The 16,092-nt window shown below is 58.1% G+C and overlaps 3 protein-coding genes across 3 annotated transcripts; all 3 read left to right on the plus strand.

Moving 5' to 3' along the window:
- The first annotated feature begins 114 nt into the window (after nucleotides 1-114).
- LOC121077409 (HEPACAM family member 2-like) lies at nucleotides 115-5,207 on the plus strand. The gene is made up of 6 exons (XM_040572649.1): nucleotides 115-1,691; nucleotides 2,225-2,554; nucleotides 2,676-2,945; nucleotides 3,182-3,241; nucleotides 3,844-3,892; nucleotides 4,928-5,207. The coding sequence occupies exons 1-6, from the start codon at nucleotides 1,619-1,621 to the stop codon at nucleotides 4,929-4,931; spliced, it is 786 nt and encodes a 261-aa protein (XP_040428583.1). The 5' UTR covers nucleotides 115-1,618; the 3' UTR covers nucleotides 4,932-5,207.
- A 1,947-nt stretch (nucleotides 5,208-7,154) lies between these two features.
- On the plus strand, nucleotides 7,155-10,943 carry LOC121077498 (HEPACAM family member 2-like). The gene is made up of 6 exons (XM_040572772.1): nucleotides 7,155-7,334; nucleotides 7,962-8,291; nucleotides 8,413-8,682; nucleotides 8,919-8,978; nucleotides 9,580-9,628; nucleotides 10,664-10,943. Exons 1-6 carry the CDS (start codon nucleotides 7,262-7,264, stop codon nucleotides 10,665-10,667), a joined length of 786 nt encoding a protein of 261 aa, XP_040428706.1. The 5' UTR covers nucleotides 7,155-7,261; the 3' UTR covers nucleotides 10,668-10,943.
- A 1,860-nt stretch (nucleotides 10,944-12,803) lies between these two features.
- LOC121077259 (HEPACAM family member 2-like) lies at nucleotides 12,804-15,635 on the plus strand. The gene is made up of 5 exons (XM_040572345.1): nucleotides 12,804-13,070; nucleotides 13,699-14,028; nucleotides 14,150-14,419; nucleotides 14,663-14,722; nucleotides 14,919-15,635. Exons 1-5 carry the CDS (start codon nucleotides 12,998-13,000, stop codon nucleotides 14,969-14,971), a joined length of 786 nt encoding a protein of 261 aa, XP_040428279.1. The 5' UTR covers nucleotides 12,804-12,997; the 3' UTR covers nucleotides 14,972-15,635.
- Nucleotides 15,636-16,092: the final 457 nt, after the last annotated feature.

Raw genomic sequence — 16,092 nt, forward strand, 5'->3', positions numbered from 1 at the left:
CACGGCTCGGGGACAGAGCGTGCGCTCAGCCGGGACGGGGATGTCGTGAGGCTGGGGGTGCCGGAGGCTGGGCAGCGCCGGGTGCAGGAGCGTCCTCGTGGCTGTGGGGCCAGAGCACAGCGGTGGGCTGGGGGACCAGGACGGCCTCGAGCCCCTTCTGTTGCCTCTGGGCTCTTCCACCTTCCCCATGCTCAGCCCCTCCGGCCTCAAAAGCTCCTGTGCTGGGCTTACAGTCCAGGGGCTGTCTCTTTATCGGCCGTAGCTGAACTCCTGGGTTCTGCCAGCTTGCTTCCCCTCTCCTGGACAACTTTACAAGCTGGGAGCCCTCCCTTTTAAGGCTTTTATCGGGCAACCATTCCTCCTTGTTTCCTCCAACTGATTTATTCAGCCCCAGTTCTCTCTGAACTGGAGTAGGTGCCCTTCCTTGGCTCCTGTGCTTGTTTCTTTCCTTTTCCCACGTGGGCCAGGCTCAGCCCTGATGGAGCGGGAAGGACGAGGTGAGGCTGAGAGGTTCCTGCCTGACACCTCAAGTCCCCTCTACACGCTGCCTCCAGCCCACCTTCCCTGCATCCCTCTGGTGGGTTGGGGCAATGGGAAAACACTTGATCGCAGGGGTGTTCAGTGCTGTGCGCTGCAGAATGCGCAGTGGGGCTCTCCTTTTGGAGCTCTCTGTGTACTTTTTATGCATCACCCCAGGACCCTCCCCGTGTCTTTCTGTGCCCTCCACACCCCTCCACCCTGCCTCGCCTGCCCCGCAGGGGGGTGGATGCTCGGCACTGGATGGACCCTGCTCTCCCTGCACCCCCCAACACTGGGGGCGTGAGAAATGGAGATGGAAAAAACACCAAATGCTGGTCCTGCAGCCCTGACTGGAACCCAGGGCTGGCTGTGAAGGTCTCTCTTAGACCCCCATCTCTGCTTTCACCTCTCCCTGGTTCGCAGCAGGTTACACTTGGTTATTTCTATAGCTCTGATTTCCTGCAAGGTGTTTAGCGGGGGAAAATGTGCCAGGAGAACCTGGTGTGCTGGGAGAAGCTGGTGCACCTTTTGGGGGAACTGAGGTACTGGGGGGCCGCAATGCCTTAAGACGTCGGAGCTCTTCACATGCAGAGCTTCAGCCTGGGCAGCAGGGCTGGAGGAGATGTGGCTTCGCCTCTTCTGTTGTGCCACCCGTCACCAGCTCACGGACCTTCAGCCCCCTGAGGGAGCAGAGCCCGAGGGGGCCACCAAAGCCTGGGTGAGCACGGCCACGGTGGTCTTCCGAGAAGGTGGAGCAGGGGGCTCCGGGGCTCACCCCCTTTGGAAGGTGTGGAGCAGAACACGGGCTTGGTTCGTGCGGATAAATAATGGTCTGTGAGAAAGATCTGTAAGGCATACGACGTTATATATAGAGCCTGGGCTGCTTTTGCAGTCGCAGAGCTCCTGGGCGCCCCGAGGCTGCTGCACCCCACAACCCCCGGCCTCGCGGGGCGTGCCATGCCCGGTGTCCTGGTGCCCCGGGCCGAGCCCAGCCGCGTGTCGGGGCCTGAGTGACGGCGACAGGAGGCGGTGGCACCCGGTGCTGGTCCCGGTCCCAGCCCCAGCCCCGCCGCAGGCCGCGCCGCGCCCCAGGTCTGCCATGCTCGCCCTTCCCCTCCTCGTCCTCCTGGCCTCCGCCAGGGGAGGCCCAGCGGCCGGCCTGGCCCTCACAGGCAAGTCCTGGGGCTGGGGGCGGTGGTGGTCGTGGTGGGCTGGGCGGTGCAGGCTCCCCCCGCCACCAGCGCGCTCGTCCCGGCTGCTTTTTCCACCCTAAAGCCCCTGCTGCGTGCTCGCAGCCTCGATAACAACTTTCAAAACGTTTCGGGGAGCAAATGGGCGGCTGGGAGGGGGCTGCCCTGGCTCTGACCACAGCTCCCTGGGGACCCCTTTGCTTCCAAGACCCCCCCGGTAGAGCAGGGCCGGGAGCAGGCAGCTCTCGCAGCCGTACCCATGCATGGAAACTCCTCAGGCAGAAGCCGGCTGCGAAGCGAAGCAGCGCAGGTTTTCAGGGAGATGAAGGCAGCTCCTCCGCAGCCTCCTGCTTCTCCGTGGCACTGCTTAAAGTCCCGCCGCAAGCCCCCCCCGAAATAATCGCGTCCCCCCCCGCCTCTTGCGCGGGAGCCGAGCCAGGGCTGCTCTCCCTGCCCAGCTGCCTGCTGGATGCCGGTGCGTCCCGCTAGCCCCGCGCTGCGTTTCTCCCTTCCAGCCCGCACGCTCTTCCCGTGCTACTCTGCTGACCTCAAGCCGGCGTCCGAGGTCCTCGTCTCAGCCAGCGGCTGCACCGTGCTCTTCAGCGTCGAGCCGCCGGCAGCCGGCACAACGGCGTCCTGGGAGTACGAATCCGGCCCGCGCAAGGCGGTCATCGCCACGTACGTTCCCAACAAGTCGGCCGAGATCTCCGGCATCTACGAGGGCCGCGTGAGCTTCAACGAGACGGACTTCTCGCTGCAGATGGTGCTGCGGTGGTGGGACGGGGGGCTCTACCGCTTCCGCTCCGAGTCGGAGGCCACGGGCTGGTTCGAGCTGCGCGTGGTCGGTGCGTGCCAAAACCCTGCGCCGCAGCCGGAGAGCTTGAGCTGCTGCCCAGGGTGGTGCCCGGGTCCTGGCACCCTCGACGCGGGGGTGTCAGTGCTGACGGGTGCTCCATCTCTGTGCAGAGCCGCTCTCCGAGCCAGAAATCCTGGGCAACTCATCGGTGGAGGTGGGAGGCAACACCAAGCTTTTCTGCAACGTGTTGGAGGGGCAGGTGGACTTGTACTGGTGGAAGAGGAACGGGGAGCTGCTGATGGAGAGCAACGGCCTCCACTTCGTCCACAACAACACGCTGGAGATCCACCGAGCCTTGATGAACGACACCGGCTACTACACGTGCATAGTCAGCAACGCGGTCAGCCAGAACGAGACCTCCTTCCTGCTGCGCGTCCACAGTAAGTGGGGCTTCCTTCCCCGTGCACGGGAATGGAAAGCTGGGAAATGGCCCCAAAACGTTCACTCTGGCCCCATTCGCTGGGGTCTCGTGGCTTCCCAGCACTGCCTGAGACGAGGCGTGGGAACAGCAGAGCTTCATGGAGGACTCGTGTCCTCATGTCCCTGCACCAGACTGCCCGGTGGCAGGAGTTTTTTCTTTGTGGGGGCAAAATTCTGGGAATTGTTTGTTTTTCAGGCAACGACAAGGCGTTTTTACCCATCATCCTGGTGTTCGTTAGCATCGGCTTGCTGGCAGGTGAGTGCTGGGACCAGCTTCCCCTGGCTTTTTGGGCTCTGCTGCACCGCCGGTGGGCACCGTGGCAGGCACCGCGCGCTGCCTTGCCTCCCTGCCCCAGCCTCGGGAGCAGAGGTCGTGCTGAGCAGGCCTCCCGCGCCCAGAGCAGGAGGCAGATCCTCTCACTGTCCTTGCCCGGGTCGGTCCCATGGACGCTGCTTGAGCCCTCGCATCCCTGCTGTGGTGGGAGCAGTTTTGCCCCCCAGTGCAGCCCGCTGGGGTTTTCTGCCCGCAGAAGACAAGCGTGCATCCTTGCCCTGTGGCCTTGCTTCTCTTCCTTGTTTGGAGCGCTTTTTCCAAGCCCATCCATCTCCAGGATGACAGCAATTTGACTTCTCAGATTGCTGGCTACAAACTGGGAGGCAAAAAAAAAAAAAAAAAAAAAAAAAAATACAGGGAGGCACCCAAGTTGGGGCCCAGGGAGAGAATCTGGTGGCTTAAAATAGGAAGCTCTGTGCGGGTGGTGAAAAAGCCTCCAGGCTTGAGGCTCCTTGCCTGAGTGTTGCTATGTGTTGAGCATCTTCATCCCTGGGGTGTTTAACAGAGGCAATGTTTGTCCTCAGGGATCTTTGTCTGGTGCAGGTTGAGGAGCAGCCGAGACGATCGCTCTAGGTAAGGTGCCTTCATCCCCGTGTGCTGTGCCTGGGTGTTGAGGGATGCCAGAACTTTTCCTGGGCTGGCCCAGAGTCATTCCTGGTGTCTCCTGCTGCAGAAGCAGCCCAAAAGTCAGGCTGTGCTCTCCGAGCAGAGCAGTGTCTCTCCCAGGGGAGGAACACTCAGCTTCCCCAAAGCACCTCTGCGGCTCAGACGCTGACTTCCAGTAAAGTTTTCCAGATTGGTTCATAGCTGCAGCAGCCTCTGGGGTGGAGCAGATGGGGATGATGTGACCTGAAACGTGCTCCTTAATGTTTATATAGTTGTTGTTTTTTGTTTGTTTTAAATTCCCCACACTGCTTGAGAGGTTTCTGGGAAATTTGTGGTTTTGCAGTCTTCCCGAGGCTTGCTCACTCTCAGGTGACTCGTGCAAGCAGCAGGGTGTTAACTGAAGGAGGGCAAGGACCGGGACACGGTGCCCCAAGGACAGGAAACCCCATCCCGAGTCAAAAATAACAGCTCCGGGTTGTCCGGTAGGGCCAGTGCCCAGATAAGTCACCCCAGAGATGTGTTTGCCAAGGGAGCTCCTAAAATCTGGAGCAGAGCCCGCGTGCAGAACTTCTCAGCACTGCCACCGCCTGCGTGAGTCGCCCTGGCAGGCTGGAGCAGGGCTCCCGGGGTGGGTGAGAGGTGGAGGATGCACGCGGCAGAGGACGGCTTCGTGCTCTGTGGGGGAGATGTGGGGATGCTCCCGTGCCCACCTCTGCTCCGAAGCGCCTTTCTCGTCGGCTTGTTCCTTGCTGTGGGGCAGTCCCAGCCGGCTGAGCCCATCCCCAGCACCTCTGCAGGTCGAATGGGGTTTTGGGGCCCGGTGCCCAGCCACCAGGCGCTCGCTCCTCTGCGCTGGTGGCTTGGGGACCTCTCCTGGCTGCGAGCCGCGGAGCTGGGGTCCTGTCGTGAGCTTCAAGGAGAGAGATGGGGGGCTTCGGGCTGTGCGTTCTTTGCTGTTCTGTTCCTGCAGTTGTTTTTTTATCTTCTGTTTGTGATTTTCAGGTAATTTCTGAGAATTTAGCACTGGAAAAGCCAGAGGTTTCATTGTCCTCAGCATTATCCCTATGGAGATACTCTCTTGAGAGAGCGGAAGTGCATCCAGGAGAGGGTAAAATCATGTCCCATGGTGGGAGTGATTGCTATGCTTGCAAGTGTTCAGGGAAGCCAAATGTTACAGAAAAAAATATATTTTCAAACTGTTTTGAGTGTTGCCCATAAATCGTTTGGGGAAAGTGTATTTTTTCATGTCTCTTGCTGCAAATAAAACGTGTTATCCCTGTTATATTGCCGTGGTCTGTGGCTATGGGACATAAGCCCCGTGTGGTACCAAAACCCACAGCAGGGTAGGGATGTGTGGGCAGGAGGGGCAGCTGGAGCATGAGGTGGGGAATGGGGGGGATGATGACAAAAATTAAGGTATTAATTATTGTTATTATTATTATGGTATTAAGCCATTCCCCCTTGTCCTATCCAGCCAGAAAGATCTTGGTTCCTTACCTGGTTTAGTTCTGCTGCCTCTGACGGTGCTTTTCCCACCGCTGGCTGCCCTTGTTGGCCTGCAGAGCCCCCCCGGCACCCCTGTAAGGGGACGCGTGCTGCCCCCGTCCCCTCTCTCGGACCACGTAACCTCACCGGGAGGGTGCTGCGGGCACCTCCGAGCACCACGGCTTGGTGCGTCCCGGGCGGGGGCTAACCGAGCTCTGCAAGCAGAAAAGCTTTTCTGCTCTTCTCTCGAGTGCCACGAGGCTGTGCCGTTGTCAGCGCCTGGGTCCTGGCCCCACGAGCTCCTGCCCTGGCCTGGAGGAGGCATCTTGGCAAGCTGTGCTCTGGCCTGGCTGGGACAGGGGCTTTCCTTGCCCTGGGGATGCGCTTTCCCTTGGGACGGGATCTGTTGCAATCCAGGGCACTGCTTAGCTTTAGTTTGGTCTTTAATGCAGTCTGCCCTGGCCTCCCACCCCCTCGAGAAACCTGCTCCAGAGCTGGCCAAGGCAGGATCTGGCCCCAGAGCTGGGGCCCAAATAGCACTGAGCCATCCTCTGCTTGAGGAGACACAGTGGGGACACAAACAGAGGATCCAAATGAAATCCTTGTCTTGGAGCGGCTCTAGCAAAGCGAAGAAAAAGGTGACCTAAGGTAGGTTGTTTACTTATTTATTTTACTTTCATATATGAACACATTTCTCAGCTGATACCAGAGGGACAAAAAAGGACCTTCAGCTCCACCTAAAACACTTCAACCCACAAATATGGAGACCACTGACAGCTGTGGCATGACTACAAGGTCAGTTAAGTGCCTGTGCAAGGGAAATCAGCTCAGGCTAGGTCACAGGTGCTTTTAAATTTATATAAAAAATCCCTTCTGTAGTGTAATGGAGCTGTCAGGTCTGATGGCACCACGGTTCTAGGCAGAAAGACACCTGAAAAAGGGACACGCCAAGGAAACAGCAAGGAAGCAGTGCAGGAAGGAAACACCCTCAGAAGCTCTGCTGGAAGCCAAACAATACACAAGCCTTTCATACCAAAACCTCATCGACCTGGTCAGTATTGCTCTCATGCCGTCCTCTATGCCAATCAATAGCAGCAATGCATTACAATTGAGGCAGCTGGACCAGACCCCTCAGAAGAGTCCATAAGCCTGGCACTTAGGTCACTTAGGTCTTTTTTTTTTTTTTTTTCGGACTTGTTAAGTTGACTAGCAAGGTATCATGAGCTGGTGCGGGCTGAGCAGCCCTGTCTTAAGTCCTGGCAAGGGGGTGGTAAAGTGGCTTCCAGCCCCAAACCATCAGAACTGATGGACTCACACGACAAGGGAGGCTGGAGCCTCATATCTGCTCGGAGCAGAGTGAGGCATCTCCCCCTTGCCCCTGAGGTGCCCCTGTGCAACAGATATGATGCTCTGGGGCTCACAAAAGGAGAGGGTGCCAACAACAACAATGGTAACGGTCAAGGCCCAGACAGGGCAATGGAGCGTGCAGCTGGCGGAAGGTGGAGCAGGGGGCTCTGGGGCTCACCCCCCTCTTAGAAGGTGTGGAGCAGAACACAGGCTTGGTTCGTGCGGATAAATAATGGTCTGTGAGAAAGATCTGTAAGGCATACGACGTTATATATAGAGCCTGGGCTGCTTTTGCAGTCACAGAGCTCCTGGGCGCCCCGAGGCTGCTGCACCCCACAACCCCCGGCCTCGCGGGGCGTGCCATGCCCGGTGTCCTGGTGCCCCGGGCTGAGCCCAGCCGCGTGTCGGGGCCTGAGTGACGGCGACAGGAGGCGGTGGCACCCGGTGCTGGTCCCGGTCCCAGCCCCAGCCCCGCCGCAGGCCGCGCCGCGCCCCAGGTCTGCCATGCTCGCCCTTCCCCTCCTCGTCCTCCTGGCCTCCGCCAGGGGAGGCCCAGCGGCCGGCCTGGCCCTCACAGGCAAGTCCTGGGGCTGGGGGTAGTGGTGGTCGTGGTGGTGCTGTTGGTGGTGGTTGTGGTGGCGGTGGTGCTGTTGGTGGTGGTGGTGAGTGTGGTGGTGCTGGTGGTGTTGGTGCTGGTGGTGGCTGTGGTAGGCCAGGCGGTGCAGGCTTCCACCTCCACCAGGCTGCTTCTCCCGTCTGCTTTTCCCACCCCAAAGCCCCTGCTGCGTGCTCACAGCATCAGGAGCAACTCTCAAAACATTTTGGGGAGCAAATGGGTGGTTGGGAGGGGGCTGCCCTGGCTCCGACCACAGCTCCCTGGGGACCCCTTTGCTTCCAAGACCCCCCCGGTAGAGCAGGGCCGGGAGCAGGCAGCTCTCGCAGCCGTACCCATGCATGGAAACTCCTCAGGCAGAAGCCGGCTGCGAAGCGAAGCAGCGCAGGTTTTCAGGGAGATGAAGGCAGCTCCTCCGCAGCCTCCTGCTTCTCCGTGGCACTGCTTAAAGTCCCGCCGCAAGCACCCCCGAAATAATCGCGTCCCCCCCCCCTCTTGCGCGGGAGCCGAGCCAGGGCTGCTCTCCCTGCCCAGCTGCCTGCTGGATGCCGGTGCGTCCCGCTAGCCCCGCGCTGCGTTTCTCCCTTCCAGCCCGCACGCTCTTCCCGTGCTACTCTGCTGACCTCAAGCCGGCGTCCGAGGTCCTCGTCTCAGCCAGCGGCTGCACCGTGCTCTTCAGCGTCGAGCCGCCGGCAGCCGGCACAACGGCGTCCTGGGAGTACGAATCCGGCCCGCGCAAGGCGGTCATCGCCACGTACGTTCCCAACAAGTCGGCCGAGATCTCCGGCATCTACGAGGGCCGCGTGAGCTTCAACGAGACGGACTTCTCGCTGCAGATGGTGCTGCGGTGGTGGGACGGGGGGCTCTACCGCTTCCGCTCCGAGTCGGAGGCCACGGGCTGGTTCGAGCTGCGCGTGGTCGGTGCGTGCCAAAACCCTGCGCCGCAGCCGGAGAGCTTGAGCTGCTGCCCAGGGTGGTGCCCGGGTCCTGGCACCCTCGACGCGGGGGTGTCAGTGCTGACGGGTGCTCCATCTCTGTGCAGAGCCGCTCTCCGAGCCAGAAATCCTGGGCAACTCATCGGTGGAGGTGGGAGGCAACACCAAGCTTTTCTGCAACGTGTTGGAGGGGCAGGTGGACTTGTACTGGTGGAAGAGGAACGGGGAGCTGCTGATGGAGAGCAACGGCCTCCACTTCGTCCACAACAACACGCTGGAGATCCACCGAGCCTTGATGAACGACACCGGCTACTACACGTGCATAGTCAGCAACGCGGTCAGCCAGAACGAGACCTCCTTCCTGCTGCGCGTCCACAGTAAGTGGGGCTTCCTTCCCCGTGCACGGGAATGGAAAGCTGGGAAATGGCCCCAAAACGTTCACTCTGGCCCCATTCGCTGGGGTCTCGTGGCTTCCCAGCACTGCCTGAGACGAGGCGTGGGAACAGCAGAGCTTCATGGAGGACTCATGTCCTCATGTCCCTGCACCAGACTGCCCGGTGGCAGGAGTTTTTTCTTTGTGGGGGCAAAATTCTGGGAATTGTTTGTTTTTCAGGCAACGACAAGGCGTTTTTACCCATCATCCTGGTGTTCGTTAGCATCGGCTTGCTGGCAGGTGAGTGCTGGGACCAGCTTCCCCTGGCTTTTTGGGCTCTGCTGCACCGCCGGTGGGCACCGTGGCAGGCACCGCGCGCTGCCTTGCCTCCCTGCCCCAGCCTCGGGAGCAGAGGTCGTGCTGAGCAGGCCTCCCGCGCCCAGAGCAGGAGGCAGATCCTCTCACTGTCCTTGCCCGGGTCGGTCCCATGGACGCTGCTTGAGCCCTCGCATCCCTGCTGTGGTGGGAGCAGTTTTGCCCCCCAGTGCAGCCCGCTGGGGTTTTCTGCCCGCAGAAGACAAGCGTGCATCCTTGCCCTGTGGCCTTGCTTCTCTTCCTTGTTTGGAGCGCTTTTTCCAAGCCCATCCATCTCCAGGATGACAGCAATTTGACTTCTCAGATTGCTGGCTACAAACTGGGAGGCAAAAAAAAAAAAAAAAAAAAAAAAAATACAGGGAGGCACCCAAGTTGGGGCCCAGGGAGAGAATCTGGTGGCTTAAAATAGGAAGCTCTGTGCGGGTGGTGAAAAAGCCTCCAGGCTTGAGGCTCCTTGCCTGAGTGTTGCTATGTGTTGAGCATCTTCATCCCTGGGGTGTTTAACAGAGGCAATGTTTGTCCTCAGGGATCTTTGTCTGGTGCAGGTTGAGGAGCAGCCGAGACGATCGCTCTAGGTAAGGTGCCTTCATCCCCGTGTGCTGTGCCTGGGTGTTGAGGGATGCCAGAACTTTTCCTGGGCTGGCCCAGAGTCATTCCTGGTGTCTCCTGCTGCAGAAGCAGCCCAAAAGTCAGGCTGTGCTCTCCGAGCAGAGCAGTGTCTCTCCCAGGGGAGGAACACTCAGCTTCCCCAAAGCACCTCTGCGGCTCAGACGCTGACTTCCAGTAAAGTTTTCCAGATTGGTTCATAGCTGCAGCAGCCTCTGGGGTGGAGCAGATGGGGATGATGTGACCTGAAACGTGCTCCTTAATGTTTATATAGTTGTTGTTTTTTGTTTGTTTTAAATTCCCCACACTGCTTGAGAGGTTTCTGGGAAATTTGTGGTTTTGCAGTCTTCCCGAGGCTTGCTCACTCTCAGGTGACTCGTGCAAGCAGCAGGGTGTTAACTGAAGGAGGGCAAGGACCGGGACACGGTGCCCCAAGGACAGGAAACCCCATCCCGAGTCAAAAATAACAGCTCCGGGTTGTCCGGTAGGGCCAGTGCCCAGATAAGTCACCCCAGAGATGTGTTTGCCAAGGGAGCTCCTAAAATCTGGAGCAGAGCCCGCGTGCAGAACTTCTCAGCACTGCCACCGCCTGCGTGAGTCGCCCTGGCAGGCTGGAGCAGGGCTCCCGGGGTGGGTGAGAGGTGGAGGATGCACGCGGCAGAGGACGGCTTCGTGCTCTGTGGGGGAGATGTGGGGATGCTCCCGTGCCCACCTCTGCCCCGAAGCGCCTTTCTCGTCGGCTTGTTCCTTGCTGTGGGGCAGTCCCAGCCGGCTGAGCCCATCCCCAGCACCTCTGCAGGTCGAATGGGGTTTTGGGGCCCGGTGCCCAGCCACCAGGCGCTCGCTCCTCTGCGCTGGTGGCTTGGGGACCTCTCCTGGCTGCGAGCCGCGGAGCTGGGGTCCTGTCGTGAGCTTCAAGGAGAGAGATGGGGGGCTTCGGGCTGTGCGTTCTTTGCTGTTCTGTTCCTGCAGTTGTTTTTTTATCTTCTGTTTGTGATTTTCAGGTAATTTCTGAGAATTTAGCACTGGAAAAGCCAGAGGTTTCATTGTCCTCAGCATTATCCCTATGGAGATACTCTCTTGAGAGAGCGGAAGTGCATCCAGGAGAGGGTAAAATCATGTCCCATGGTGGGAGTGATTGCTATGCTTGCAAGTGTTCAGGGAAGCCAAATGTTACAGAAAAAAATATATTTTCAAACTGTTTTGAGTGTTGCCCATAAATCGTTTGGGGAAAGTGTATTTTTTCATGTCTCTTGCTGCAAATAAAACGTGTTATCCCTGTTATATTGCCGTGGTCTGTGGCTATGGGACATAAGCCCCGTGTGGTACCAAAACCCACAGCAGGGTAGGGATGTGTGGGCAGGAGGGGCAGCTGGAGCATGAGGTGGGGAATGGGGGGGATGATGACAAAAATTAAGGTATTAATTATTATTATTATTATTATGGTATTAAGCCATTCCCCCTTGTCCTATCCAGCCAGAAAGATCTTGGTTCCTTACCTGGTTTAGTTCTGCTGCCTCTGACGGTGCTTTTCCCACCGCTGGCTGTCCTTGTTGGCCTGCAGAGCCCCCCCGGCACCCCTGTAAGGGGACGCGTGCTGCCCCCGTCCCCTCTCTCGGACCACGTAACCTCACCGGGAGGGTGCTGCGGGCACCTCCGAGCACCACGGCTTGGTGCATCCCGGACGGGGGCTAACCGAGCTCTGCAAGCAGAAAAGCTTTTCTGCTCTTCTCTCGAGTGCCACGAGGCTGTGCCGTTGTCAGCGCCTGGGTCCTGGCCCCACGAGCTCCTGCCCTGGCCTGGAGGAGGCATCTTGGCAAGCTGTGCTCTGGCCTGGCTGGGACAGGGGCTTTCCTTGCCCTGGGGATGCGCTTTCCCTTGGGACGGGATCTGTTGCAATCCAGGGCACTGCTTAGCTTTAGTTTGGTCTTTAATGCAGTCTGCCCTGGCCTCCCACCCCCTCGAGAAACCTGCTCCAGAGCTGGCCAAGGCAGGATCTGGCCCCAGAGCTGGGGCCCAAATAGCACTGAGCCATCCTCTGCTTGAGGAGACACAGTGGGGACACAAACAGAGGATCCAAATGAAATCCTTGTCTTGGAGCGGCTCTAGCAAAGCGAAGAAAAAGGTGACCTAAGGTAGGTTGTTTACTTATTTATTTTACTTTCATATATGAACACATTTCTCAGCTGATACCAGAGGGACAAAAAAGGACCTTCAGCTCCACCTAAAACACTTCAACCCACAAATATGGAGACCACTGACAGCTGTGGCATGACTACAAGGTCAGTTAAGTGCCTGTGCAAGGGAAATCAGCTCAGGCTAGGTCACAGGTGCTTTTAAATTTATATAAAAAATCCCTTCTGTAGTGTAATGGAGCTGTCAGGTCTGATGGCACCACGGTTCTAGGCAGAAAGACACCTGAAAAAGGGACACGCCAAGGAAACAGCAAGGAAGCAGTGCAGGAAGGAAACACCCTCAGAAGCTCTGCTGGAAGCCAAACAATACACAAGCCTTTCATACCAAAACCTCATCGACCTGGTCAGTATTGCTCTCATGCCGTCCTCTATGCCAATCAATAGCAGCAATGCATTACAATTGAGGCAGCTGGACCAGACCCCTCAGAAGAGTCCATAAGCCTGGCACTTAGGTCACTTAGGTCTTTTTTTTTTTTTTTTTTGGACTTGTTAAGTTGACTAGCAAGGTATCATGAGCTGGTGCGGGCTGAGCAGCCCTGTCTTAAGTCCTGGCAAGGGGGTGGTAAAGTGGCTTCCAGCCCCAAACCATCAGAACTGATGGACTCACACGACAAGGGAGGCTGGAGCCTCATATCTGCTCGGAGCAGAGTGAGGCATCTCCCCCTTGCCCCTGAGGTGCCCCTGTGCAACAGATATGATGCTCTGGGGCTCACAAAAGGAGAGGGTGCCAACAACAACAATGGTAACGGTCAAGGCCCAGACAGGGCAATGGAGCGTGCAGCTGGCGGAAGGTGGAGCAGGGGGCTCTGGGGCTCACCCCCCTCTTAGAAGGTGTGGAGCAGAACACAGGCTTGGTTCGTGCGGATAAATAATGGTCTGTGAGAAAGATCTGTAAGGCATACGACGTTATATATAGAGCCTGGGCTGCTTTTGCAGTCACAGAGCTCCTGGGCGCCCCGAGGCTGCTGCACCCCACAACCCCCGGCCTCGCGGGGCGTGCCATGCCCGGTGTCCTGGTGCCCCGGGCCGAGCCCAGCCGCGTGTCGGGGCCTGAGTGACGGCGACAGGAGGCGGTGGCACCCGGTGCTGGTCCCGGTCCCAGCCCCAGCCCCGCCGCAGGCCGCGCCGCGCCCCAGGTCTGCCATGCTCGCCCTTCCCCTCCTCGTCCTCCTGGCCTCCGCCAGGGGAGGCCCAGCGGCCGGCCTGGCCCTCACAGGCAAGTCCTGGGGCTGGGGGTAGTGGTGGTCGTGGTGGTGCTGTTGGTGGTGGTTGTGGTGGCGGTGGTGCTGTTGGTGGTGGTGGTGAGTGTGGTGGTGCTGGTGGTGTTGGTGCTGGTGGTGGCTGTGGTAGGCCAGGCGGTGCAGGCTTCCACCTCCACCAGGCTGCTTCTCCTGTCTGCTTTTCCCACCCCAAAGCCCCTGCTGCGTGCTCACAGCATCAGGAGCAACTCTCAAAACATTTTGGGGAGCAAATGGGTGGTTGGGAGGGGGCTGCCCTGGCTCCGACCACAGCTCCCTGGGGACCCCTTTGCTTCCAAGACCCCCCCGGTAGAGCAGGGCCGGGAGCAGGCAGCTCTCGCAGCCGTACCCGTGCATGGAAACTCCTCAGGCAGAAGCCGGCTGCGAAGCGAAGCAGCGCAGGTTTTCAGGGAGATGAAGGCAGCTCCTCCGCAGCCTCCTGCTTCTCCGTGGCACTGCTTAAAGCCCCGCCGCAAGCACCCCCGAAATAATCGCGTCCCCCCCCTCCTCTTGCGCGGGAGCCGAGCCAGGGCTGCTCTCTCTGCCCAGCTGCCTGCTGGATGCCGGTGCGTCCCGCTAGCCCCGCGCTGCGTTTCTCCCTTCCAGCCCGCACGCTCTTCCCGTGCTACTCTGCTGACCTCAAGCCGGCGTCCGAGGTCCTCGTCTCAGCCAGCGGCTGCACCGTGCTCTTCAGCGTCGAGCCGCCGGCAGCCGGCACAACGGCGTCCTGGGAGTACGAATCCGGCCCGCGCAAGGCGGTCATCGCCACGTACGTTCCCAACAAGTCGGCCGAGATCTCCGGCATCTACGAGGGCCGCGTGAGCTTCAACGAGACGGACTTCTCGCTGCAGATGGTGCTGCGGTGGTGGGACGGGGGGCTCTACCGCTTCCGCTCCGAGTCGGAGGCCACGGGCTGGTTCGAGCTGCGCGTGGTCGGTGCGTGCCAAAACCCTGCGCCGCAGCCGGAGAGCTTGAGCTGCTGCCCAGGGTGGTGCCCGGGTCCTGGCACCCTCGACGCGGGGGTGTCAGTGCTGACGGGTGCTCCATCTCTGTGCAGAGCCGCTCTCCGAGCCAGAAATCCTGGGCAACTCATCGGTGGAGGTGGGAGGCAACACCAAGCTTTTCTGCAACGTGTTGGAGGGGCAGGTGGACTTGTACTGGTGGAAGAGGAACGGGGAGCTGCTGATGGAGAGCAACGGCCTCCACTTCGTCCACAACAACACGCTGGAGATCCACCGAGCCTTGATGAACGACACCGGCTACTACACGTGCATAGTCAGCAACGCGGTCAGCCAGAACGAGACCTCCTTCCTGCTGCGCGTCCACAGTAAGTGGGGCTTCCTTCCCCGTGCACGGGAATGGAAAGCTGGGAAATGGCCCCAAAACGTTCACTCTGGCCCCATTCGCTGGGGTCTCGTGGCTTCCCAGCACTGCCTGAGACAAGGCGTGGGAACAGCAGAGCTTCATGGAGGACTCGTGTCCTCATGTCCCTGTACCAGACTGCCCAGTGGCAGTTTTTCTTGCCCTGGGCAAAATTCTGGAAATTTTGGGTTTTGTTTGTTTTTTTCAGACAATGACAAGGCGTTTTTCATCATCATCCTGGTATTCGTTTGCATTGGCTTGCTGGCAGGTGAGTGCTGGGACCAGCTTCGCAGTAGTGAAGCACCCAAACTGGTGCCCAAGGAGTGAATATGGTGGCTAAAAATAGGAAGCTCCTTGTGGGTGGTGAAAAAAGCCTCCAGGCTTGAGGCTCCTTGCCTGGGTGTTGCCACTCATTGAGCATCTTCATCCCTGGGGTGTTTAACAGAGGTCATGTTTGTCCACAGGGATCTTCAACTGGTGCAGGTTGAGGAACATCCCTGATGATGACTATGAGTAAGGTGCTTTTATTTCTGAAAATTTAGCACTGGAAAGCCAGAGGTTTCATTGTCCTCAGCATTAACCCTATGGAGATACCTCTTTGGAGTGGAAGTGCATCCAGGAGAGGGTCAAATCACGTCCTATGGTTAGGGCTACGCCATCCTACACCATTTTCATGGTGAAAATCCTAGCAGAATTCTCTGAAGGGGGAGTTAAAGCTGACGTGCAGAAGAACAAAATTTCAGTGAAGCTGTTTTCTTAAAAAAAAAAAGTTGGACATTGTTTGGTGCTTGTTTGCATTGCTGAATGGTTCTGGCTGTGTTTGTGCTTGTTGCATTGTGGCAGGATGAGCTGGAAGGTGCAGCTGGGCTCTGCACGGCACAAGTCCTGGAAATATCCAGTGTAAAATAGGTTGGCAGCAAAATGTCATCTCTAAACTGCAGGTTTTAAAGCACAATTGAAATATTAAAGGAAGTGAAGCAAATTGGATGTATTAGCCTAGTTTTCAGACTCATTTTTAAGCTGTATTACAAGTTGTTCAGTTCCCTGCAGTGCTTGCGGGTATTCAGGACAGCCAAATGTTACAGAAAAAATATATTTTCAAATTGTTTTGAGTGTTGTCTATAAATCGTTTGGGGAAAGTGTAGTTTTTCTTGTCTCTTGCTACAAATCAAAGCGCACACGTTATCCCTGTTACGTTGCCATGGTCTGTGGCTATGGGACATAAGCCCCGTGCGGTAACCAAAACCCACAGCAGGGTAGGGATATGCGGGCAGGAGTGGCAGCTGGAGCATAAGGTGGCGAATGGGGGATGATAATGACAAAAATGTCATGTCTGTCTGGCTTTAACAGCAGCTGAGCTGGCCAGGGCCTCACCGCGCTCAGAGTAAAGAATTTCTTCCTTGTACCTCATCTAACCCTAACCTCGTTTAGTTTAAGGCCATTCCCCCGTGTTCTGCAACCCCTGACAAAGTGCCTGTCCCCTGCTGTCCTGCAGCCCCCTTTAGGCACTGGCAGGCCGCTGTAAGGTGCCCCCAGAGCCTTCTCTCCAGGCTGAACACCCCCAACTCCCTCAGCCTGTCTCCATGGCAGAGGTGCTCCAGTCCCTTGATCATCTCCATTATGTTCCTCCTCTGGACT

The sequence above is a fragment of the Cygnus olor genome, chromosome 13 (genome assembly GCF_009769625.2).
Source record: "Cygnus olor isolate bCygOlo1 chromosome 13, bCygOlo1.pri.v2, whole genome shotgun sequence".
Lineage (NCBI taxonomy): Eukaryota > Metazoa > Chordata > Aves > Anseriformes > Anatidae > Cygnus > Cygnus olor.